Source organism: Carya illinoinensis, chromosome 9 (assembly GCF_018687715.1).
Source record: "Carya illinoinensis cultivar Pawnee chromosome 9, C.illinoinensisPawnee_v1, whole genome shotgun sequence".
NCBI lineage: Eukaryota > Viridiplantae > Streptophyta > Magnoliopsida > Fagales > Juglandaceae > Carya > Carya illinoinensis.
In genome coordinates this window covers 2,411,024-2,435,317 of record NC_056760.1, presented here as the reverse complement: position 1 = coordinate 2,435,317, position 24,294 = coordinate 2,411,024, and the positions used below count along the sequence as shown (strand labels likewise).

At 38.0% G+C, this 24,294-nt stretch overlaps 3 protein-coding genes across 8 annotated transcripts; 1 reads left to right on the top strand and 2 right to left on the bottom strand.

The window, feature by feature from the left end:
- Nucleotides 1-480: 480 nt before the first annotated feature.
- Nucleotides 481-6,183, bottom strand: LOC122276062. Of its 5 annotated transcripts, none has more exons than XM_043085500.1 (11): nt 5,900-6,183; nt 5,014-5,209; nt 4,762-4,889; nt 4,326-4,434; nt 4,148-4,187; nt 3,294-3,383; nt 3,075-3,174; nt 2,821-2,960; nt 2,291-2,393; nt 1,331-1,968; nt 481-982 (listed from the first exon to the last, which is right to left on the bottom strand). In XM_043085500.1, exons 2-11 carry the CDS (start codon nt 5,150-5,152, stop codon nt 715-717), a joined length of 1,755 nt encoding a protein of 584 aa, XP_042941434.1. In that variant the 5' UTR covers nt 5,153-5,209; nt 5,900-6,183; the 3' UTR covers nt 481-714. The 5 variants fall into 5 exon arrangements, with proteins under 5 accessions (XP_042941434.1, XP_042941436.1, XP_042941438.1 ...); XM_043085502.1 differs by having other exon boundaries at nt 5,937-6,183; XM_043085504.1 differs by having other exon boundaries at nt 5,115-5,209; nt 5,900-6,182.
- Nucleotides 6,184-6,626: 443 nt separating this feature from the next.
- On the top strand, nt 6,627-8,701 carry LOC122276064 (dihydroneopterin aldolase 2-like). Its single transcript, XM_043085507.1, has 3 exons — nt 6,627-6,851; nt 7,791-7,995; nt 8,378-8,701. The coding sequence occupies exons 2-3, from the start codon at nt 7,799-7,801 to the stop codon at nt 8,589-8,591; spliced, it is 411 nt and encodes a 136-aa protein (XP_042941441.1). The 5' UTR covers nt 6,627-6,851; nt 7,791-7,798; the 3' UTR covers nt 8,592-8,701.
- A 2,212-nt stretch (nt 8,702-10,913) lies between these two features.
- LOC122276061 (ubiquitin carboxyl-terminal hydrolase 8-like) lies at nt 10,914-24,081 on the bottom strand. 2 transcript variants are annotated; one of them, XM_043085498.1, is made up of 13 exons: nt 23,588-24,079; nt 22,983-23,186; nt 22,122-22,263; nt 17,614-17,673; nt 17,347-17,442; nt 16,208-16,537; nt 15,948-16,088; nt 15,679-15,849; nt 14,637-14,894; nt 13,739-13,893; nt 12,291-12,824; nt 11,775-12,048; nt 10,914-11,411 (listed from the first exon to the last, which is right to left on the bottom strand). In XM_043085498.1, the coding sequence occupies exons 1-13, from the start codon at nt 23,893-23,895 to the stop codon at nt 11,295-11,297; spliced, it is 2,790 nt and encodes a 929-aa protein (XP_042941432.1). In that variant the 5' UTR covers nt 23,896-24,079; the 3' UTR covers nt 10,914-11,294. The 2 variants fall into 2 exon arrangements, with proteins under 2 accessions (XP_042941432.1, XP_042941433.1); XM_043085499.1 differs by lacking the exon at nt 14,637-14,894 and having other exon boundaries at nt 23,588-24,081.
- Nucleotides 24,082-24,294: the final 213 nt, after the last annotated feature.

Below are 24,294 nucleotides of genomic sequence, written 5' to 3'. Positions count from 1 at the left end.
AAAAAATTAATATTAATATATAAATTAGTATACAATTTTATTTGTAAATGATAAAACTCTTGGTTATAAAAAGAGTAGAACAATGAAAAGGGATTTTTTTGGAAAGAAAAAATTATAAAATTTTTAATTTTATCTATATAATCAAATATTCATTATTTGAAAACACGAACACCATTAGAAAACACGATTTTTCACTCGCATCAATTAGCACCTAACTATCAAAATTCCAAACAATAACATCACCATCTCCAATAAATTTTGTCTATTAAAATGACAAAAATATATATATATATATATTTATATATATATATATAAATAGTCTAAATTACTAAATTTAAACCAGAATATAAATTTCATAATATAAAATATAAAAAAATAATAAAAAAAAATTGTTGCTTCTATTTATTTTCTTATGACATGATGGAAATATCAATTATCTGTACTACAAAACTCTGTAATAAAAATGTAAAATGGTTAATATTGGTGTGTGAAGAAAGCCTCTTATTGGTTAGAAGACGATTTGGAAACAAGCGGCTCCTATTTTAGACTTCAAAAATCTATAGAGAACTAATTGGAAACTATCATACAAGTTATCTCCAACATGGTACAAAACCTCTCATTTGTAACTGTGAGGATTGAGTTGTGGTGTGACCATAATGAAACCTTTTTGAGTTTTTCAAATTTTCTACCGATTCTTTTTCAGCTAACTCAACCTCACATCCTGAAACAACATAGCCCATGCTTTTTCTGTCCGCTTGATATCTCTTCTCCGTTTAGACTACTTTCCTGGATGCTATTTGCCTCTGCGCTTATTTGCTTAATATCATGTGCACTTTGGTCCAAAGCCTGTACTTCTGTTGTCCCGTTCAAAGTAACCTGCGTAGCCTCATTAGGAACCGAAAGATACTGCACCTGCTCCGTTGATGCTAGTAGAATTTTGTTATGGTTTACCTCCCTTGGGAGAGAATTTGATCGTGCATGCCTGCAAAAACAGGATTGGAAAAGCACCATTTATTAGTTGATTTGAAAGTGGGACATAAGTTCTGCATGGTTGAGTTGATTCCAGTAATAAGATATTAAATACAGATACATGCATCAAAATGTTGAATAAATACAGATCCGTGTATCAAATGTGGACTCTGGTTTGTGTTGTGGTGGACTTAAAGGACGGAGCAAGCACTGATTGAAGTACTTTCCCTTCCACCTTGAGATTGATGAAGTGATACCATCTCAAAGCAAAAGAAAAAGGATAGGGCATGGCATTTCCTAAACAGATTTCCAAAATTGAATGAACTATAAGAAATACATAAGCTGTGATTAACAAAATTACCTGAAGCTGTGATTGCTAGAGTTATTCCTAGGCCTTTCATGTGAAGTCCCATCAATGATTTCGTTTTCCAATACTTCAAGAATAACCTCATCATTGAAATTTGAGTCCTTTGTCAGAACCTCCACATCTTTGCTGGTTAACCCAGAAGCGAACCCAGTTTGGGCATTAAACCCATATTCCCGAAGCACTGAGATGACCTTTTCTAATGTTCCCAGAGCTTGTTCCACCTCAGAACTGATTGATATACTTCTTTTGCCATTTACATTACACCCTTCATTGAATTCCTTGGTTGAAATGTGATCTGTGTCCTTACCATCCTCCTCAAAGTGCTTGTTTTCTTCACTCTCTTCTTCAATCTCTCCAAAAGCTTTCCTGTCTGTAACTACTGCATTTTTTGGCTCAGATTCACTTGCATGGTAATCACAATGAACCTCCTGACATATATCCACCAATTCCTCTTGCTTATTCGCAATAAGATGTTCTTCAGGGAAAATACACACATCATTCTTGATCTTTTCTCCTTCCACAGCCCTTTCTGATATATTAGCGGAATAAAGAGCTCCACGTATTTTAGTATACAGTGGGTCGCCCAAGGCATCAATAAAATCTCTGTCAGTCTTAGAAATAGAGGACACTACCTGTGGTTTTGAGGATTGGAAAGTGTGAGAAAAAACAATAGAACAGGAATCACATAAAGGATGCCAACACACAGGATGTTATTGCATGGGTCCTATCAAGAGCTGCTGAAATCCAGTGATTAAGTAGGATAAATGCAGTTAATTCTAGAAGTTATCGAATTGGATGATTCAATTAGATTCAAATGTGGTTTTAACTTCACACACAACTGATTTGAATAGTATTCCTCCTCCATGAGTTGGTCTTATTGCTGAAACAATGGACAAGAAAAATGATAACTTGAACCAAATTAGTAGTAAAGTATGACAGAATAAGGTTTATGACCTTTTGATAGAGTCTGAAACCACTGCCAATGAGCTGCCGTGAGATAAAGTTTATAAGGGATGGAGGGACAAAGTCCAACTTGATGTCCATATTTGCTATTGTCCTACAAAATTAGAAGTTCCTAAAGATTAAAAATTGGAGGAGCACTGAACAAGGAAATAAATCATGCAACATTACTCAAATTATCTTAGGTACCGGTGGGCAGAAATCCAATCACTTAAAAAAACTTGCTTAGTTAGCAAGTTACTCCATAAATTACTTCCACTGGTGATGTAAGACAAGCTGCCCATGGCAAAGTCACCAGACTCATTTTCAAGCAGACAAAATGTGTTTATAATTTATAAAGAAAGCCCTAAATCATCAATGCTCTTGCCCTTTACTGCCAAGATATAATAAACTAAATTTATGCCGAAAGGATGCATATGGGATTAGGTTCATTAAAGATCTAAATGTCCACTACAGTCTAGCCTCTTCAACACAATTGGATTTGCTTACAGGATCTACATGATAGCCAATTAACTACCACTCACCGAAAGTAACTTCTTTCTGAGGTCACCTTCTGCAAAGCAACGCCTCCTACAACATCAATCCTAACAACGCCATTTGCCTCAGGGATCACCTCTTTGGCAAAACCATGAGTAGATATATCAATGCTTTCCACATCAGAAATCTGCAAGTGCAATTGTAATAAAATACTTTTACTTCAGGTTCAACCTAGAAATGACAGACAGAAAAAAACATTGCAACCGAGACAAAATAGTCCACTAAAGATTTCAAGGACTACCGTGTTTAGAAGGACAACAATGAGATCATCTTGAAAGTACTCAAACATAAAATAGTGCACAATGGCCTCCCTTGTTGACAGTGGCCAAGGAACCTTCAACCTTTCTTCCAAAAATTCAAAGAAAAATCAGGTTTTCAAAGTGAAATATATCTAAGAAAGTGAAAAAAAAATACTATCTAACAAAATTTAAGCAATGCTGCAGTTCAATGCTAGACGAACCTCACTAAAGATATCTGTTCACCAATCCGCACCTTTTGCAAACATTTGCCACGGATAATTTTGAAAGTCGGAACACTAAACTGAGGCCACCTGAGATTAATAGAATGAAAAAGAAGAAAAATATTGTCAAAATTACAGTATCAATTCAGTCAAGAGAAAAGGTTGGTTTCTCTCTCTCTCCCCCATCTTTTACAAATAATAAGAATAATAATAATAACAATAATAATACATATCACATATATCACTAGGATCTTCACAAACTAAAATTTTGATAACTAGTAACTTCTGAAAATTCAAAGACTCTTTAAAACAAGAGTACTACTACATCCACAAAGGAATTACACAAAATAATCTCACAAACTGATGTGGCTTCATAAATAAAAGTAACTTTACAATCTAACGACCACATCAAGCACATCAGTTTGTGGGATTGCTTTTGTGTAATTCCTTTGTGGCTAAAGTATCCCTTAAAACAATATATTACTAATAAGACCCTATATAATGCCAACAAATTGAAAACTGAAGGAAATAGTTCAAGTGATAAATGTTATATTACTGTCACTGCTCCATGATGAAGGATATTTGATTTTCTTCACTCAATATAACCCCCCCCCCCCCCCCCCCCCCCCAAAAAAAAAACACAAAAAAAAAAAAGCAAGGAAAAAAAGAATAATAAAGAAAGAGAGAGAAAGGAGATGAAGCTTCTCGTTTCACAATGAGATGTATGTTGATACTCTATCATTCATGCAGAGCAAAAATGAGATTTTATATATCAGGCAATCAAACACAGCTTATGCCCTTATAGGTGACAAGTAGAGAATTAAATGCGCATAGAATGAGGAAAAAATGCTTACCATTTCTTGTAGAGGGATGACTCCCATGAGGTGCATAGACCTGCAATGAAGGGCAGAATTTTTCTAAAAGATATTTTATATGATATCCAATGATATCTAACAATCTAAATGATTACATGATTATTATTCATCAATGCAAGATAAGCTCAAGATGTCTCGAAATTCTTGTATAACTTACAAACATCTATAGGCCCATCTATGTAGCCTTCCACTAGTAAAGTATGAAAGGGAGAGCCTTCGAGCCCTTCACGATACATAACACGAAAGTCTTCGTTGTCTTGTTTTAACTGCCAAAAGTAGGTTGTCACAAAACTATCCCAAGACCTCCTAATAAAAATGTCATAAACAAGCCCATCCAAATGTAAAATCATATGCAAGTGCATTCATTTTCACAAGTTGAACCTTTTTTACAAAGAAGTTAATCCAATCAGTGAATAACGTCACTCATCAGACCGAATTATTTAAATTTTCTGAAGAAAACTTGCCTTGATATATGAATGAAAAAGGCTCAGGGGAGATAGAGACGGAGAGTAAACAAAGAAGATTTCAGAATACAAAAGGACGTGAAGGAGAGGAAATGATAGGAAGAAAACCATGCAAATCAGATGGTATACCTTCCATTCAGCACGTGATCTCTCACTGGCTTCCGATCCCTTGTTATCATCTACTGAAGCACTCCTCAACATGTCAAGAAAAAATGATACTTGTGCAGTCCTATTTTCTATTACTTTCTGATTGCACCCTGCACAAACAAACATTTATAATTGGAAAGTGGTCCACAAATGCATATCATTTTTGTAACGTAAGGAAACATACGCCACAGATGTCTAAAGAAGGTCAAAAGGAAAATCAGGGGAATTAAGGACCGTTAGTTTCATCTTCTGAAAAACGTAGGAGTTGATTCTTGACTAAGGTTTCAAGTGTCTCCTTATTTGCCAGATCAGGCAATGCAAGTGTCTTATCCAACCTTTCCCTGTACTGAGTGATCTTTTGTTTTTTCTCCATCTTTGCATATCCAAGAAAATTGGGAAGAGCTCTCTCTTAAACAGTCAAGCACAGAACCTGAACCACACGCCATTATTTGATTTCAGTATCGTCTGCTGGATTAGGGATTTCCTTACAAAAATGTTACAATGAATTTTCATCAAATAAAAATGAATGAAGATAATGATTAACAGGGGACCTAAAAAAAACCAATGCCGTCGTTGCAAAATGTGTATTCAGCTGAAGCTTTCGTCTATATGCATAGTTAACCACAATAAGTAAAATTAGATGCGCTCAATGGAAGGCAAACATAAATGCATCAATTCAAGACTCTGATGTCATCCGCGAAGGGTTTCTTTTGATCTACACAAGATAATGAAAGATGTTCACTTATATTTCCATCTTATAAAGCACTCGAGACTAGATGAGCTTGTTCATCGAAATCTACACCAACAAAACTCTTCATCAACGCCCAACAGAATATCACAATGGTTAATGACTCACTGTCTGGCGTCAGACATTATGCACACAAACACAAGCACCTCTAAGCACATACAACCAATAGAAATAAACGAGAATCATCAACACCACACCTCTAAACAGATAAACCAATGGAAATAACCGAAAGCCAGAAACACCCCAGATTACACAACATAAACAGTAAATGCAAAGTAAAAGCAAAACGCCAAAACATAGGAGCCCACACACGGAGATACTTTGATATTCAACAAAAGTCAATCCAAAGCAAAACCAGAAATATCGAAGTACCCAGATGCAGACTCTTCTGGAATTCTTTAAAATTCACCTCGCACGAAGCTCCCTGAGGAGCACTAGTTCAGCCTTTATTAGCTCTAAACAGAACACTGAAATCCTCGCCACTCCAATGCAGATCTCCATAAAAAAATTCAATCATTCATCCATTGAAAGAGGAGACAGACTCAGCTGACGTGTGACCACCTAGACGGATATGAAACATGGGCCACTCCCCTTGATAATACGAATTCCAGACGCGGATCGGAGTCACCCGCAAATCGACACCTGTTTTCAGAGCTCATCAAATTAAATTACGATTAAGACAACTTAAAGGCGGTTTTAACGATAATACGAGAAGAAATAAAATGAGATGAGTTGAAATTAAAATTAAAAGTTAAATAAAATATTATTAAAATATATTATTTTTATATTAAAATTTTAAAAAATTAAAATTTTTTATTTTATTTTATATAAAATTTTAAAAAATAATAATAATAATAAAATAAAATAAAATAAAATGAGATATTTTATAAAAATTAAAAAAATAAAGAAAGAGGACTACATTGATCACTGGCCTCGGGACACTGTGTCTGGTGGGGACCACTTAGAAAGACGTCAAGGGAAGAGTCAGAGGACGCTTTTGCTTTTCGAAGTTTAGAAAAGAAAGTTGAAAAGGGACCACGTGTGCTTCTCACGGTCGTCTGTTGCTTACGAATAACCGCGACCGCTAGATTTTAGCGCACGCGTCGGCAATCGACATCAGGAATTCACCCTCGAATTCTCCTCTTGGCTTTCATTTCTCTTTTTTCTGCCGCCGCACACTAGCCAATTTAGGAAGCTCAGCCAATTTAGCACAACACTCACGGCTGAAGAACTATCCCCTTTCTCCCATCTCCCTCCTCCCGAGACTCACCCACAACGGAACCATTCCATAGCTCAGGTCACGCAACAAAGATCAGGCATTAAGGTTCACTTGTTTTTTCCATTTCTCCCATCCCTTTTATAATTTCTCCCATCTCCTTTTCCCTTTAACATTTGTGAATATTTAGGGTATTTCTTTGGTCTGCAATTTTTTTGCCCATTGATGAGAATCTATATTGTGTTTGTTGGTCTGTGATGACATCGTGATGAATAATAAAGAGATGAGAGGGATTTTTTTTGTAAAGTTTTTAGTTTGCTGGGCTGGGTGGTGCTGGCACAAGGATTATTTTTTTATACTCACGGGTTTTGCTTGGAGAACTGGATTTTTTCTGAGCCAGTCTGTTTCGAGAACTTGAGTGTTCGAAGTGAATTCTGGTTGATTGATTTTGCTTGGTTTTGTCGAGTTGGGTCTTTTGGATTGGTTGATTCTTAGTGCAATTAAAGATCTGGCTTTTACCCCCATTTTCAAGATCACTTGCAGTCAAATTTCGTTTAGAATTTTCATCAAAAGAGGGATAGACGCTACTTGGACGACAGTGGCCACTTTCCACGCCAGGCAAATTTTCAGCTTTGTAATTGGTTCTATCAGGCTTGAAGATTCGATCTTTGCACATTCAATATTATTTGTCAGCCAAAAAAAAAAGTCGGTAGGGCAAAAATCCAGCATTACAGAGATCGGAGAGAGGGTTTGAACTCAATAGCGAAGAACAAGCACTACAGTGAACAACACTTGTGTTTCAGGAATCTGTTTTCTGAGAGAGAGGAACGCGGTTTATTTATTGAGAGTTCGTTTTTATTAACATAATTATTCCACCTCAGCTGGCGTGCAATGTGCTTAATATAAAAGGCTTCTCTGTAGCACTACCCTTTTTCCATTTTATTAGCTGTAAACTGTGGAGTCCGTCTAATCTTACAAGAAGCACATAATGTTTGCATCTTATCCTTTCTGAGTGTATGGGTAATAAGTGGTGACTCTGATGATTAGGAGCGTTGATGGAAGATGATGCAATTATGAAGGGAGACAAACTTATATTGAGGGGCTTGAAGTTCCATGGATATCATGGGGTGAAGACAGAAGAAAGGAAGCTGGGTCAGAAGTTCTTGGTGGATGTTGATGCATGGATGGACCTCCTGCCTGCTGGTAAATCTGATAATTTGTCAGATACTGTGAGTTACACTGATATTTACCGGTAAGCTATATATTTGACCTCCACAATATCCTCTCATTTCAAGTGAAATGATGGTATCAATTTTGTTTACCATGCTGATTTCACTTATCAACAGTAAATCAGTAACTAAAATACGCTATGTTTTACATTGATACTATCTATTTCGAGTGAAAAGAAGAGGATATTATTCCCTTACCTCAAAGCATTCCACACTAAATTAATACGTTTATAGCAATTGCAGTAAGTCTGAGGTCATGCATGATTGGTAGATATCCTGCAATACAAACCTGCATAAAGTGTGGTTAATGTTGAATCTCTACTTTATGTGACCTATACATATGTTCTGCATGCTCAGTTTGATATAGGAAGAATATAAACGATGGGTTGAATGGGTGAAGTGCAGAATAGTAAAAGAAACTGTGGAAGGGCCTGCTCAGAATCTTCTCGAGTCAGTGGCTCAACTCATTGCGTCTACCACTTTTACAAAGCATCCCCAGATATCGGCTGTTCGTGTGAAAGTTGGAAAACCTCATGTGGCTGTTCCTGGTTCTGTTGACTACTTGGGCGTTGAGATTCTCAGGCACAGAAGTGTTGACATACCAAACCGTGCTGCTTAGTCAAGATGCTTTGAAATAAGATTTCTTAATAATTCTTTGAATGTCGAACTTATTCCCTGGATATCTATATACATACATATTATATGATAAGAGAACTTATGCTTGGGATATGGAGTAGGCTTCAACTGGAAATGCCAAATTCCTCGACGAAAGCATGAGTTTTGCATTTGCATACCCATCTCTGGAAACAAAAAGAATTAGATAAAAAGGTGTAAAAGACTCGAAAGAGAAAATAAGAGCATGGTCAAGTTTTATTATAAATAATCGATTAAAATGAAAATATTTGAATGCAAGTGTTGCCTGAGATTGAAACAAGGTTGCTCCTCCATTTCTAAGAGACAGTTTCTACTGAAAAGGAGGCATAGAAACTAGGAAGAGATCCCTCCACACGTGCACAACTTTCTATCAGGTTGTGAAACATGGGAAAGAAGCTGGGACTCTTGCAGCCATGGCACTTCGTTCACAAGCTTTGCCCCTGCTATTACAGATTGGAGAGCCCCTCCTCCATCATGGTATTCTGAACACACCTTCAAATACTAAATATGATATATTATTTCATTAATTTCATGAACATGAGCCAGCATGCGTTTAACATAAACTGAACGCATTAAAATGATTTCAAAATACAGTGCAAGGTCGTCCTTATTGGTAATTTTGAAAAGTGTAGGGTTCTTCTATTACCTGATGATACAGTCCTTCCGGCTCGCTTAACTGTCACTTGCCAGCTGCAACAATGCATCCTCGACTCGCATGCTACGAACTAATGCAGCAACCAAGTTGACCTTCTAAAAGTTTACCTTCTTTGTGATTCGTAGGTCAACCTTATAATGAGATAGAGATTATAAACATCTTTTACCAAGTAATTATATATTGATAATAATTCTTTTTCAAGAGCTTCACAAAAAAAAGGTTGGGGAAAGGGGTAATTTTCCTTACATCTCCCACTCCTGGGGGCCTAGGTACCTTCTCAAAGATTAGAGAGAGATTCTATATTGATGTCTTTACACCATACACATGTACGGCTGGCCAGCGTGGTATAGCGGCCTAATCATGATAAACAAATTCTTTATTTATATTTGTTATAAATAAATCTCACAGTTTCTACGTTTGATTTATTTTGCAGGTTTAACTTTCGAAGTTATGTTTAGCACCCTTATTTCAAAAGAAATTCCATTTCAGACCATGTGTAGATTCATGTATTGCAATAATTGATTCAATTATTGTCAATTTCCTGATCACACTGACAGTTAAAGTTGGCATTGGAGGCTTCAGTATAGGTACTGCAATGGCCCTTTACTCTGCAACTTCTTGTACACCGGGAAGATAACTGTAGCCCATATCATGTCAATCTAGGGGCAATCGTTGGGCTAAGTGGATGGCTTCCAGGAGGAAGGTACGACTTCATTCCGGGGGGAGAGATTCGCACAGACTGGGGGTAACCAGACGGGGGTAAGAGATTTGCGTTTTGCATTAAAAACAAGAAAGAACAATTTAACCACGCTGATACTCGGTAGATGGTGTAAGGATTTCAGCCTTCATTATAGAATATTTCTTTGACGACTGAAACTCTGGAGTCTAGATCAGAGAACCAACACCCCCCCCCCCCCCCCCCCCCCCCCCCCCCCCCCCCCCCTCCTTTTTTCAAAACAAAACACACCACAGGCCAGGCCTTTATAGCGTCCAAGGCAAGTGGTTCCCCAACTTTGAAATTCAGGCGACCTGATACACCGACAAAGGAAACATCACGACTAAAATTATTTATTAGAATTCTACTTTAACTGAAACCTTAATCGTTTAAAATTTGATTACGTACTTCTCAAGTTTGATTCATTCTTCCATTGCTTTTTAAAAAAGTTCAACAATTAAAACCTTTTTCCTTGACATGCCAACGAAACATCATGTGATTGGGCCATTTACAGGAATCACTGTAGAAATCCTTTTCCTCATTCGAAAAAGATCTCCAAAACCAGAATCATTAGGGGCTGTTTATTCACAATCTGGTCAGCCTTCCCAAGCAGTGCTTTTTACCAGTGAACATTCTTCAATCCAGTCTGCTGGACGCCTCCATGGACAGATATCCCATCATGTCAATTGCATGACTAGCATTGATGCTTATTCTTTCATGTATAATCTCCTGTGCAGCGTAATCGGGTGAATGCGTCAAGTGGCTGCAAATCTGTCGAGAACTTCTACGAAGAAAGCCCCTTGCAGCTTTACAAGGACGACAGTTTGCTGCAACTTTTTCCAGCTTGGGGTACAGCACCAAGACTTCCATTGTCAACCCACCCTACTAAATGTTTAAACTATGATTATTCAATCAAATGGAAACAAAAATGGATAATATATCCAAATATGTAATAAATAATACGTTGTGCGAGAGTCAGTCAAGAATTCATTTGAATTTAGGTATATGTACAAGTAACACAAAAATAAGTTGCAGTAACCTATCCCCATTCATCGGTGCCCACTGAGAAGCTGTACAGTATTGAATCCTCTGTTCCTTTGGTCTCTACTGCCCACTGAAAGCTGTACAACATTATATGCTTTGTTCCTTTTCTCTACGTTTAACCAAAAGTGTGTTACTCCTAGAGAAAACCTACAAAATGGTTTGAGGGGAAAAACTTTATCCACTTCATTGGCCGTATCCTTGCTGACTGTATCCTGCTTCCAAATTGTTAGAATTAACTATACAACTATGACGGATTAGACATTTGGGGCTCTCCTGTAGAAAAGAACATAAGCAGCTGATGTCTTTATCCTGTCTTTGGTGATAGGGAAAACCTTGTCGTCATCAAACTCAACCCACATACCATTGCCATGCTGCATACGAGCAAAGAGAAATAGAAAACCCATAAAATATCCGAAGTCATGTATTTCCAGAAAATATGTAGATATGTTCCTGCAACCAATTTACACAAACATCTATCCATGTGTTTTTACATAATTCTGAAGAAACATAACCCGCAGCTACTCGCTAATTTTGGCTTTTGAGGTTATTTTATAATAACTGTCAACTGAGCCACTTCCATATCAAGGAAGCCACAATATCACAAGTCAGTCAAAATTGTATGGGAACATTACTATAATTAGTGAGCGTGTAGTCTCACCTTTAGGAGTAGAAGACGGGGAAAGGCACCTAACAACAAGCAATCAGAAAATTTTCTATAACGAGATGCCACTTACATGAACAGATGCAGTATAGTGACCGCCACCCAAACCTCCATAATGATTACTAATGGCATATAGAATGTAGCGATTGGACAACTGGCTACTCTTGTGGGCAATGAAGGTTGAGAAATCCAGATCATCAACTGGGAAGTCAACAAATGTTTCTAGCTTGTTCTTAAAATATCGTCCATATGAGAACCTCTTTAAATGAATAACAAGAATCTCGGGCAATCTCCAGAGATCTAACTTTTTGATGGCTTGCCGAGGATTCTTACAGCTAGGGCAGTACCTGCAGTTTGATGTAGCTGCAAAGTAATTATAAGAGAAATAAAGGAATAATAACTTGAATTGAATATCTTAAATATTTTAGTCAAACATGTTTGGTGATGTATAAGAATCACAACCAATCTCAGCTTCTTAAAGACACCATTTTTTTCAGTTCTTGCTCACAAAAGTAAGTCAAGAATAGCTATCGACAAGAACAAAAAACTTCCAACACTAGAATGAAGAATGAGAACACACTACACTAACCACATGTCTTCTGGTCCTAATGGCTCTTCCTTTAAGAAGGCTTCAAGGCATTTGTATAGGGAAACAGAATCTTGAGTCCTATTTATGGACCTCTGGGGCTTAAAGACCTCCGGCAGTGAGCTGAGAAGGCATGTATCATACTTCTCAATCATCTTATCTGACCATGAAACAAGCACCTCCAACTCCTTGATTGACCCCGAGACCATTACTGGCTCATTCATCTTTATCTCAGAAAACTCTGGTCCTCTGTAGAACTGGAAGTCAGTATCCAAATGTGTCTCGTCCAGTCTACCACTATCTGACCCAGCAGCCGCATCCAAAACTGTAGGGCTGGTGGCATCCTCCATTTCAGAATCTTCCTTACCAGAATTTCCCGTACCCTCATCATAAGTATATAATGTATCTTCGTTGGGCATTAAAAATGGACTGAGTATTTTCAAAAACCCTTTACGAATATCAGATCCATCAGAAATATCAGATAACCTTGCTACAAGTGGAATGCCAAATGTCTTCCATTTTGGGATAATGCCATAACTGCAATGCCAGAAAACTCATGATAGATTAATGATAAAATTCCAAATTTCAACAAGTACAACAAAAATTGCATCATTTCTTCAAGAGATCACAAAGGATCTGAGGAAATTATTGACAAAATTCAACTCATAATAGATTCATTTTCAATACAAATATTTTTTTACTAGTATTTTTTAAAACTAAAATATTTACGTTATATTTGCTTTATCAAGACAAGAATTTTTTTGCAATTGTTTGACAAGCATTTATTAGCATGTTATATGTGGCTTTTAGCTTAGTTTTGTTTCTTAAAGTTTGTTGTACCTAATTATACTCCTGTAATTTATTTATAGGTTTATGGAACGCATGGGTACTTAGTGTGCTTCTTTTTTTTTTCAGCTTCATTTGCCTCTTTGCAACTCCAAGTCGAACCCTTGCCCTATTGAAACCCTAAAACATCCACATAGTTTCTCTAATCATTAGCCACAAAATAACTAATTAAGCAAGCCTTAAAGCCCCATTATCAAGTGCAGTCAATCCATCACTTTTGTTTTCAGAAATAGCTTACATAGCAAAAAAATCCGACCTCCTGCAAGCATTCAATCTAGAAACCCCAAACCCATTGTAAATCATAAGGACTAAGAGCATACGTTCTCAAATCTAAAGCCCTAAAGCTCACCACAAAAGCAATACTAGGCAGGTTTTCTGAATCAGTCATACATCACACACTAATCTATTTAATTCCTTGCAAGATGTTTCTGTGGTCACACACAAGTTCTATGATGTTTCTCATTGAGTTATAAAACTAGCTGCAATTCATACACTTGGATGAGAAAGGGAAAAAGAAATGCAGTGGCAACCCAGAAGTGAAATCACCAAATAAAAGTCAAATTATCAAGCCTAAACAAACTCAATACGGAACTAATCATACTTACTTTTCCACCTGTTGATGCTTGAAAACCACTAAGGGTGATTTCTCGCTGTCTTTTGGTAACCGATAGGCAACAAGTTTGTCCTCATCCCTGATCAAGGCTATAGCACCAGATGGCTCAAGCCAACTCAGAATGCTTTTTATAGCATTTATGACTACCTACAAATTGCTCCACATGGTCAGTGCTCAACATGGAATCCACAAACACTTGAGAAAAAAGAGAATGGGCCCTTTGACATGGGGATCCCAAATGATATACATGCACATATATATATATATATATATATATGAAAGGATGGAGATAAAATAAACTAATGATCATAAATCATCTCATCCCGCATAGTTACTTTACATTATTTCAACTGTTTACCAAATTATCTAAATAATTTTTTTATAAGCAAATTATCTAAATAATTAGTAATAGATCTTACACTGTTATGGTAATATGATAGTGCCACAGATGACAGAACAGAGTGGTGGCCAAAATGTTTTGCATTATTTATTGGTGGGTATGAGACTTCAACTCATGATGTCACCCACAAGCCACTCTTATGGGAGATGGAATCATCATTTGAGCCATAGGTCATTGGCATGGTGGTGACCAAAATATGATTGCATGCACTGCAATGATTCCTGAAACATAGTTATACAATAGCAAAGTTCCAATTACTATGCTAGAGGATAAAAGTAGCCACCCAAGTATAGAAGTTCACCAATATCAAAGATCAAAGCTCAAAAAGTGTTCAGGAGCTCATGCTCCACACCAAAGGCCTGGATACAATAAGGTCCCCCCCCCCCCCCCCCCCCCCAAAAAAAAAAAAAAAAAAAAAACATATACTCACATATGCAATAATCATAAATTATGTGCTACACGGTGATATTTGAAAAACACAGCAACATACCTCAGCTACTAACAGGGTTTCATCATCTCTTAAAGAGCATTGAGTGCTTAAGACATCAATAAGATCTGTGAGCCTCCCACTATTTGGAACAACTATGTTATACACAGCTGGCAATGTAGACCCATCAGTGCTTACTACTGTCAACGTCATTGTCCGCATTGTTGTCGAAGGTAATGGAAGCGATAGGTACATAAATGGGTCAAATGTGACAGAAACCTTCTTGCAAAGAGGGCAAACCAGTGTTGATCGATACTGACCCTAGAAAGTAAGGAAAATATTACCCAATTAATTTTAAACAAATGGTTTATCTGATAATTGCAGAAGCCAGTCCCATAGCAGCCTACAAAATTATTTAAAGCCCTAATTATTTTTCAGCCTTAGCCATTAGAAGGCATTATTCATGGCAGCATAAAAGGCTTCCAAGAAGGAATAAAGACTTCTTCTTTCATAGCCTATGTGCATGTGTAAAAAATTGGAGTTTTTCATTTTATTGAACTGTAACCCCCCAATGGAAGGCCTAAACCACAGGTCCTATACTCCAAAAAGACTAGTTAATTATACAATTGGAGGCCCTATTAGAATCTTATAAAGAGCAAGAACTTATCGTTTCCAAACAATGTGGAATCTTGTACACCACGCACCTTTATCCTTATCATATAGGGTATCACAATCTCCCCCTCTTAAATTCCCGACATCCTCGTCGGGTCAATCCATTGTAGGTGACACTGCTCAAATCTTACATTTTTTGTTAGGATAGACTCTAATACCATTTGTAATGCCCAAATGGAAGGCTCAAACCACATGACCTCTACTCCAAAATGACTAGTCAATGATACAATTGAAATACCATTGGAACCTTATAAAGAGCAAGAACTTCTCCTTCTCAAGCAATGTGAGATCCCACACCACCTACCTTATCCTTATCATATGGGGTATCACATGAACATTGCATCACATGTAAAAAGTAAAGTCTTGTATACAACTAGATGTCAAAATTTTGCATTTCATGCAAAATGGCAACCGCCTAATACAGATCACTCACTTGGCAGGCATCAACAACTATGGAGTCATTGCGAGCAAGGTGATTCTTCCAATATTCTTCTGCTACTTCTTCATCCGGACGACCTTCAACATCCTTGGCTTCAATATATGGCTTGCACTTAACACGATTTAAATCTTCATGGAGTCCATCCAACAAGAATGCAAGAAACTCCTAGATCAGAGACATTTTAACATATTAATGAGATAACTCCTCTCACGACTCAAAAATGAAATTGAGTGGTACTCATAAACAAAAAGAACGTCACTAACTTGGGAATCATGTTGATTATAGCCACTAAATTGAGGAGCAAAATCTGCAAGTTTTGTCTTGAACAGTCTTGGAGCCACAGGCCTCACTCCTGGAGCCCATAGCCTCCTTAGTAAATCTCCAAATGCTAAAGCAAGCTCCCCCTGAAAGCATGAATGAACATATTAAACTAGAGATAAGAGGTATCAAATAATCAAATATGCTACATTTGGACAAGACCACTCGATAAAAAGAGAAGATATAACATAAACATAAATCATACTTTCATCCCCAATGGGTTATCATAATTTATCTCCTTCTGGTAGTCTCCAAGGAAATAATCAACAAGCTTTGTGGTATGCACCAAGCACTGGATGGAACTGTTCATGAAACAAGTGTTCCCAAGATTCTGTAATCCTGTCAAGCCTAAGGAACCAGCTCCTTGATAGCTACCACCACTTCGTGAAGAGTTAGTTAAATTTACTCTCTCAGTGCTCCCATTCATCTTAAAAGGGCCGCTGCAAAAGGGATCTTCCACCTTGGACTGTATAGCCATCTCATTTCTGCCCCTTGGAGCATCAGAAAATCCATAGACTTGCAATTCAAGAAGAATCTGCAAGGCCAACATGCAAACAATGAGCAAATAAATCGACTAAACACGTGGTCAAAACTCAAGTTGCTGTATATTTGTATTGTTACAGTGACAAAAGTGAATCATGAAGTATATTCCAATTACTGAGTATTTGGGCAATTTCACAATCTTGCAAATGGAATGGAATCATAGAAAGCTCAACAGCATAAGATAAGTAGACCATAATCAGAATGATCTATTTTATAATTTTTATAAAATACAACAGTTATAATGAGAAAGCATTAAAAATATCTCTAGATTGTTTCCTCACAAGCTAGTCCTCCAGGGCCATTATGACATCAAGGAGCAAACAAGGTGCCACCACAACTTATTGAGTCCATCCAAATATTGGTTGTGTTCACATTTTACTTGATTAATATTTTAGAAGCAGGAAGAGGCAAAAGACGCCAAGTGATAATTTAAGAAAATGACTCCTGAGAGGAATCTGCTTCTCAGATGACCAACTACTAAAATTAAAGGGACAAGTTCCCCTCAAGGCCAACTTGAAAACCTCTACAGGATCAGAAATTTATCCTCTAAACGGTCTTAGCAATATTCTAGCCCCATTGTCCGTTTTCGACTCACAAAAAAGATCCCTTACCTCCTGAAAATCCCATCTTCACTGATTTTAAGTAAAAATACCAAGACTCTTCATTTTCTTTACAACAGGTATGTGAGAGAGAGAGAAGCAAAATGGATGCTTGATGGAAGAGTATTATTCCCAATCAACTTTGTACACAAAGAACGGGGAATATAACAAAATGAAAGCAGTCAGACAATTATGTACTTACCTCTTTCCCCAGTTGTGCAGGAGAATCTTTACTCATATTTATTCTGTCATTAAAAAAAAATTGTGTTGTCTGGCCTGAGAAGTCCCAAATGCTTAACTGACCAATCAAATAACAGAGCGAATAAATATCATTGAAAAAAAAATGAAGAGGCCACTATATCAGAGAGTTTTTGGAATGAGATAGTATTATCTTAGCTAAACCACCATCCCCAAAAGAGAGACATTGAGAGACAGAAACGTCAGACAGAGAGAGAGAGATGGAACTCACAGGTTCAGGTTCAGAACTGAAAATATTGCAGGCTTTCTTGTAAGAATTATGCACATTGTCCTGAAAAATGCAGCCAAATGTCAAATAAAGTAGTAAAGCAACTTAATCCAAAATTCCAGATGGTTTCAAAAAGTTATACACACAATGAATGGTATATCAATCTAATACTGGGTACCCTGTAAAGTACATTTTGCTCTCTTAACCAAACTTATATATATATATAAGTAAGAATAAAGCTCTTCCAACCAACTTCATGGCACTTTGACACCGTATACAATACTAAGGATCAATATATCACTCATCATCGCTACTAAAACTCATGCAACCAACATCAAAGCTTGCAAGATTGGGTGACTCAGAGGAGATGGGTAGAAAACATAACAATGTCTAACAACAAGCAAAGTGTTCACAGATCAGGGTGGTACTGGGGTAGCTCAGTCCTGGGAGAGAGACTTGGATATGGTCCCATCCTTCTGCAGTTTTTGCATCAAATGAATAGTCTCAAAGTTTGAATCCATGCACTTGGACCTAAAAGCTTAGACTTCATCATTGCACTGAATGATGAAGTCTGCTCCAGAGAACTTTATTGTCAACCAACCAACTAAATGAACATCCTCAACCCGTCTGCCAATGGAAGGTCAGCTTTAGATTGCTCTATAAATGGTATCTATCCAGGGAAATATATTTAAGTAAATATAAGAATTCTAGAAAGCCTAAACCAATTCTTTCCCTAAACATGCAGTCCTCCTTTGTATGGTGCCCATGTCCATATCAACAATTCTAAAGAAAGCTGGGAGGAAGATGGAATGAGGGATAGAGAGATTGCCTAAAGTGCTGGAAGACATTAAAAATCACCCATTCTTAGCAAAAGACCCACCTTTGAACATTTCTTTATATAAGTTTAAAACTAAAAGCAACATTCCATCCCTAACATTGCTCGTATAGAATCAGCATTGTTTATAGATAGTTTTGGTACAAACCATACATTATAACTACGAAGCTTAAGATCTTTTTTTTTTTTTTAAATAATTAATAAGAATTTTTTTTTTTTTTTTTTTGATAGGTAAGAGAAAATATTATTGAAATGAATGAAAAAGGCATAAGCCATGTACACCGGAAGTGTACAGAAGAACACCTAAATACATTCTAGCTAAGCTAAATTAAAGACAAAAATTCATGAGCATTATCCCCATTTAGTACAATAGCCGAAAATCAAGACAATAGAGTGTGCAGAAAAATATTCTTCAGCTCCACTGTTGTTCGTTCCTTATCCTCAAAACAACGTGCATTCCTCTCTAACCAAAGACACCACATGATACATAGCGGAATCATCTTCCACGCCGCAACCACCTGATGACAACCTTGCAACTTCCTCCAGCAACCCAACAAACCCACAACCCTCAGCGGCATCACCCAAGGAACATCAATCCTTTGAAAGATCTCGTCCCACAACCCCCTTGCTAGCTCACAATGCAATAGCAGGTGATCCACAAATTCACCATTCTTTTTGCACATATAGCACCAATCTACCATGACACAACCCCTCTTCCTCAAGTTATCCGTAGTCAAGATCTTCCCAAGAGCAACACTCCATACGAAAAAAGCAACTTTGGAACGCGCCTAGGACCTCCATATATTTTTCCAGGGAAACGGAATATGATCTTGTGTTATCAAGATATTGTAATACGCCTTAACCGTGCATTTTTTATTATTAGCCCTCCACTTCACTCTATCCCCTTGTGTCGTTGGCAAACCCTTGGAGTATAGCAGGCTGAAAAAATCTGATACATAAGTTAGTTCCCAATCATGAAAGTTCCTATTAAAAAGAATATTCCATTGATGTGAACCATGTGAAAAGAAACGCATTTCCGCCACTGAAGCCTCCCTATTCGCTGCAATACTATAAAGAGCCAGGAAAGCCCTTTTCAAAGCCTGGTCTCCGCACCACACATCCTACCAAAAACTGATACGGTTGCCCTCACCTGCTACAAAACAAATATTTTGTTCAAAACATGGCCACCCTTTCCTTATAAACTTTCATAAGCCCACACCATACCCCCCTCTCACTTCATTCAAACACCATCCACCCCAAGCCGCTCCATATTTAACATCGATAATTGTCTTCCACAAAGATCCCCCTTCCGTTTGATATCTCCACAACCATTTCCCCAACAATGCTTTATTAAAAGTTCTCAAGTCACACACTCCCAACCCCCCCTCTTGACTGGGGCACATACTGTCTTCCATTTAACCAAATGGAATTTATTCTCCTCCCCTATACCCCCCCAAAGGAACGCCTTAAAGAGTTTCTCAATCCTATTCACCACCCCTATAGGCATAAGAAATAGGGAAAGATAATAAGTGGGAAGATTAGTAAGGGTACTCTTAATGAGGGTGAGACAACCTCCTTTCGATAAATACATTCGTTTCCACCCAGCCAACCTTTTCTCAATCTTCTCCACTACCCCATCCCAAATAGCTGTAGCCTTGAATGTTGCGCCCAATTGTAGGCCCAAATATGTCATCAGCAAAGCGGACACCTTACAATCCAAAAAGCTTGCTAAGCTGGGGTTATTAGAGACCGCACCCACTGGAACCATCTTGGACTTCCCAAGATTCACCTTGAGACCCAATACTGCTTCAAAACAACGTAGCAATGCTCATAGAGTTTGGATTTGACAAATATCCGCATCACAGAAGAGAAGGGTATCGTCTGCAAATAATAGATGTGAAATGATAATAGGGTCACCCATGCCATTGCCCACCTGATAACCCGATAAGAGACTACCATCCACAGCCGCCTTTACCATCTGACTAAGAGCCTCCATGACTATAACAAACAGAAGTGGAGATAATGGATCTCCTTGAAGCAAACTCCGAGAACTATTGAAGAAATCAACAGGTGTTCCATTAACAAGCACTAAGAACCTTGCAGTAGAAATACAATGACTCATCCATGAAATCCACCTCTCACCAAACCCACACCTCCGAAACAAATATAATAAGAAATCTCAGTTCACATGATCATACGTCTTTTCCATGTCTAATTTGCAAAGAATACCTGGAACTCCCTCCCTCAACCTATGGTCCAAGCACTCATTAGCAATCTGAGTCAAGAATTTGTCTCCCGCGAATAAAAGCGTTTTGTGGCTTGGAAATAATCAGTTCCATCACAGGGCTTAACATGTTGGCCAGCACCTTCGAAATTATTTTGTATATACCACTAACCAGACTTATAGGACAAAAATCCTCAATGATCGATGCCCCTTGCTTCTTGGGAATAAGGGCAATAAAAGTCGCATTAAGAGATCTTTCAAACTTTTGAAAAGAATGAAATTCACTGAAGACCTGCATAACATCACCTTTCACTATGTCCCAGCAAGATTGAAAGAAACCCATAGAGAAGCCATCTGGTCCAGGTGCTTTATCCTTCGCCATCCCAGAAATGACCTTGTACAACTCGTCTTCATCAAAAGGTCTCTCCAGCCCATACACACTCTGAGTATCAATAGACTCAAACCGCAGGCCATCAAGCTTGGTAATAAGAATTTTATTACCAAGAATAGGCACAGCCCAAGTACACAGGAAGTATACAAAGAAAAAATGAAGCTTAAAATCTACTTGGTGTTACTCTCTTCTCTTATGTTGCTTCCTTTCAGAAGTATGTGCGCTGCTGCCTGCAACACTATCCTCCACCATTCACTTCTATGAAAAATTATCTGACAATCCTTATTTATCAAAAAAAAAAAAAAAATTATTTGACAATCCTGTTCCAAAATGCTCTTATAGCATACATCCCAATGTCATACTATAGTACTAGATACCGCATCATAAGGCTGGAATCTTAGGTTGTGTTTGGTTGTTGAGGTAATCTCAGATTATCTGAATTAATTTATGAATAGTAGTGTTTTGTGGGTCCCATTGAAATGTGTTTGATGTATGAAGTAGATTGAGATATGTGTTTGAATGTATGGAGCAGGTTAAAATATGTTTAAATTTTTATGGGAAGTTGAAAAAATAATAGGTCTCATAAATGATTGGTTTGTGATAGGCTGAGATGAGCTCAGCACCCAAACATAGCCTTAAAAAAAATCCAATCACAACTCCTTCGAGAAGCATTTCAAAACCAAGTTTGTATCTTCTATCAACACCAAAGAGCATAAAATTTTTGCCTAGCTCTCATTGAATCACACTGCTTCTAAAATCACTTATTAAAAAAAAAAGCATTTTAAAAACAAGCTAGTATCTTCTGTCAACACCAAACGGTAGACGCCTTTTTTTTCCTAGTTCTTTCTTTCTCAAATAATTCCAAGTTTCCGATGGAAACTATATTAATAAACAACAGCTGATATGTTAAGCTCTGAAAAAAGAAAAAGATTTATCCAACTTTAGGAAAACATCTGACCATTCATCAGCCAAATCCAAAATGCAGGTATAACAGTACTAAAAGCCTTTCATGGATGACAATCAGTGGAAACAAGGATAGGAGATTATATCCCAAAACTGACCTCTTGGATGACTTTTACTACTAAGGAATTTGTTTCCCACAAAACAAAAAGCCTAATTTGTATGGGAAACACATCCTGCAAAGAATCTCCAGCACCATAGAAACTCCCCATATCCTTCTCTGCTGCACTAAGATCATAATGCCTACAGAAAGAGAAGAAGAATTCAATGCCAAATATATCATGCCCTTAGGAAAAAAATGCCAAACATAGAATGCATACTTTTGTGATGCATTAATATAACAATGAGGAGAAAGTTCTTGATTTTTGGATTAGCTTTCAAATGACACCAGTCCTATCTCAATAGGACTCTCAAGTCGATAGTCATCAGCAAGACTCTGAGACGTGCACAATCTAACTCTAAATCCGAGATTGGATCGAATCTCACATTTACCATGTAAAAATCAGGCTGAAATCCAAGACAGAAAATCTGATCCGTTTCCATACGAAATTTCCATATTATCTTTGGGTTCCGAGGGCTACAAAAGAAAGGAGACCTGGACATAGGAGACCAGGAAGAGCCGATTGAAAGGAGAGAAATAAGAGAAACGGACTAAATTAATATAGGAAAACATAGAGAACGGCCTGAAGAAGAAGAAGACCTACAGCAAAGGAGGATTTGCTTCTAATTTATGCCATTGAGATTAAATCTAGGAAAAAATGGTAAGGTTCAGATTAAAACTCAAATGAGTAGTTTCATCATGTATGTCATTCAATAAGAACCAGGAACTGATTAAAAAGAGCCGTCAGCCATTATGCTTTTCAGACTAACAAGAAGATGAGTTCTCACAATGAATAACCTTCTTATGAGTTCTCGTTAGCAAAAAGAAGGAACAAAATTCAAGCAAAACTATGTTTGCTCACCGTTTGAGGGCCCGCAACCACAACGCTTCAGGAAGCAAGGCATATTCACGGGCTGAAAATCCTTCTTTTGCCTTGTTACTCTTTCCAGAATCGACCTTCTTCAAATCCAGAACGATTTCGGAGTCAGTGTCATCATTCACTGATACAGAGTATAAAACACCTCCCGTTTCGTCGTCGTCATCACGCTGCGACTCCTTCCACCACCTGAAATTCAATGCAAAAATAGCGAGACCATTTAAAAAGTCGTTTTTTCTTCTCCAATGCGTTGCCTGAATTGAAACCACGGACAATTTCTACGTTCACGAAGTACACCCCGTTCAAAAAAACTTACCGGCACAGTCCGATGGCCCGCAAGTGCACCTCGTTTAAAAGAATTTGTAGCAATAAAAGAACGGTGACGGGTCCCATTGTATCCGTTTAAAAATGTTCCAAAAATCACGAGCTTACCGTAAAATTGTCCATAAAACAATCGACGCATTACAACGTTGGAACCTAAATCCACCAATGCTTAGACGACGACATAAAATCCTTTGGTTCTCATAGCTTTACCGGCAATCAAACAGACAAAAAACGATAAGAAGAAGAAGTGGCGGATTGGAAAATACCTGTAGGGAACCAAGTAGACCTTGTCAATGGAGTTGTCCGCGCCGTCGTCGTAATCGTCGCCAAGGAGGCGACGTTGGGGGCGGAAGCGGTATCTGGAGTCGATGTCCCAGAGGTCGTCGTCGATGGCGGAGGAGGAGGAGAGGTCGTCCATGGTGAAGAAAGCTAGGGTTTTGGAGGCGAGGGCGCGTGCGAGAGACTTGCAGAGGTGGAGCGTGGAGAGGGAGAGGCGAGCGAGCTCTTGAGAGAGGAACTTAGTGGGTCTGACGAGGAGGAGGTGCAGACGGAGCTTTTCGGACAGACGGCTCATTAGCCTCAATTAATACGACTCACCCATTTTTTTGGGACCCCGAGCGTGCGACCACCCACTACTTTACTCTCATTTTTCTTCCCACAATACTTTTTTTTTTCTTTTCAATTAATTTTTTTCCCGAAGTCTTTTGTCTCTCTTTTTTATTGGTACGTGAGATTTGGAGAACCAACGCCAGGGTAGGCGCCGGATTCTCGCGCTGGTGGTGATGGCGGGGCAGTAGGGTAGTGCTTTACACGCGCTTAAATTGAGAGTGGGAGGTGTGAGAAGTATTCTAGATGGTTCTCGGCAGGTCGGATGAGTACTTTTCAGAACGTGTTTTGCAGGCGTCGTTATTGACACGTGGCATATGGGTCCCAAAAACTTATCGTTGGGTGAGCGTGGCACCCGACTTTTTCA

What these genes read in the sequence shown, in the direction of transcription:
- LOC122276062 (XM_043085500.1), bottom strand. Translation starts at nt 5,152, where the DNA reads ATGGAGAAAAAACAAAAGATCACTCAGTACAGGGAAAGGTTGGATAAG. An exon ending in GTTTCAGACTCTATCAAAAG is followed by an intron (nt 1,969 to 2,290) that starts GTCATAAACCTT and finishes TCAAAACCACAG; the next exon opens with GTAGTGTCCTCTATTTCTAA. An exon ending in TCTAGCAATCACAGCTTCAG is followed by an intron (nt 983 to 1,330) that starts GTAATTTTGTTA and finishes CTGTTTTTGCAG; the next exon opens with GCATGCACGATCAAATTCTC.
- LOC122276064 (XM_043085507.1), top strand. Translation starts at nt 7,799, where the DNA reads ATGGAAGATGATGCAATTATGAAGGGAGACAAACTTATATTGAGGGGC. An exon ending in AGTTACACTGATATTTACCG is followed by an intron (nt 7,996 to 8,377) that starts GTAAGCTATATA and finishes GGTGAAGTGCAG; the next exon opens with AATAGTAAAAGAAACTGTGG.
- LOC122276061 (XM_043085498.1), bottom strand. Translation starts at nt 23,895, where the DNA reads ATGAGCCGTCTGTCCGAAAAGCTCCGTCTGCACCTCCTCCTCGTCAGA. An exon ending in GTCTACTTGGTTCCCTACAG is followed by an intron (nt 23,187 to 23,587) that starts GTATTTTCCAAT and finishes ATTGAATTTCAG; the next exon opens with GTGGTGGAAGGAGTCGCAGC. An exon ending in TTAGGACCAGAAGACATGTG is followed by an intron (nt 12,049 to 12,290) that starts GTTAGTGTAGTG and finishes ATCAAACTGCAG; the next exon opens with GTACTGCCCTAGCTGTAAGA.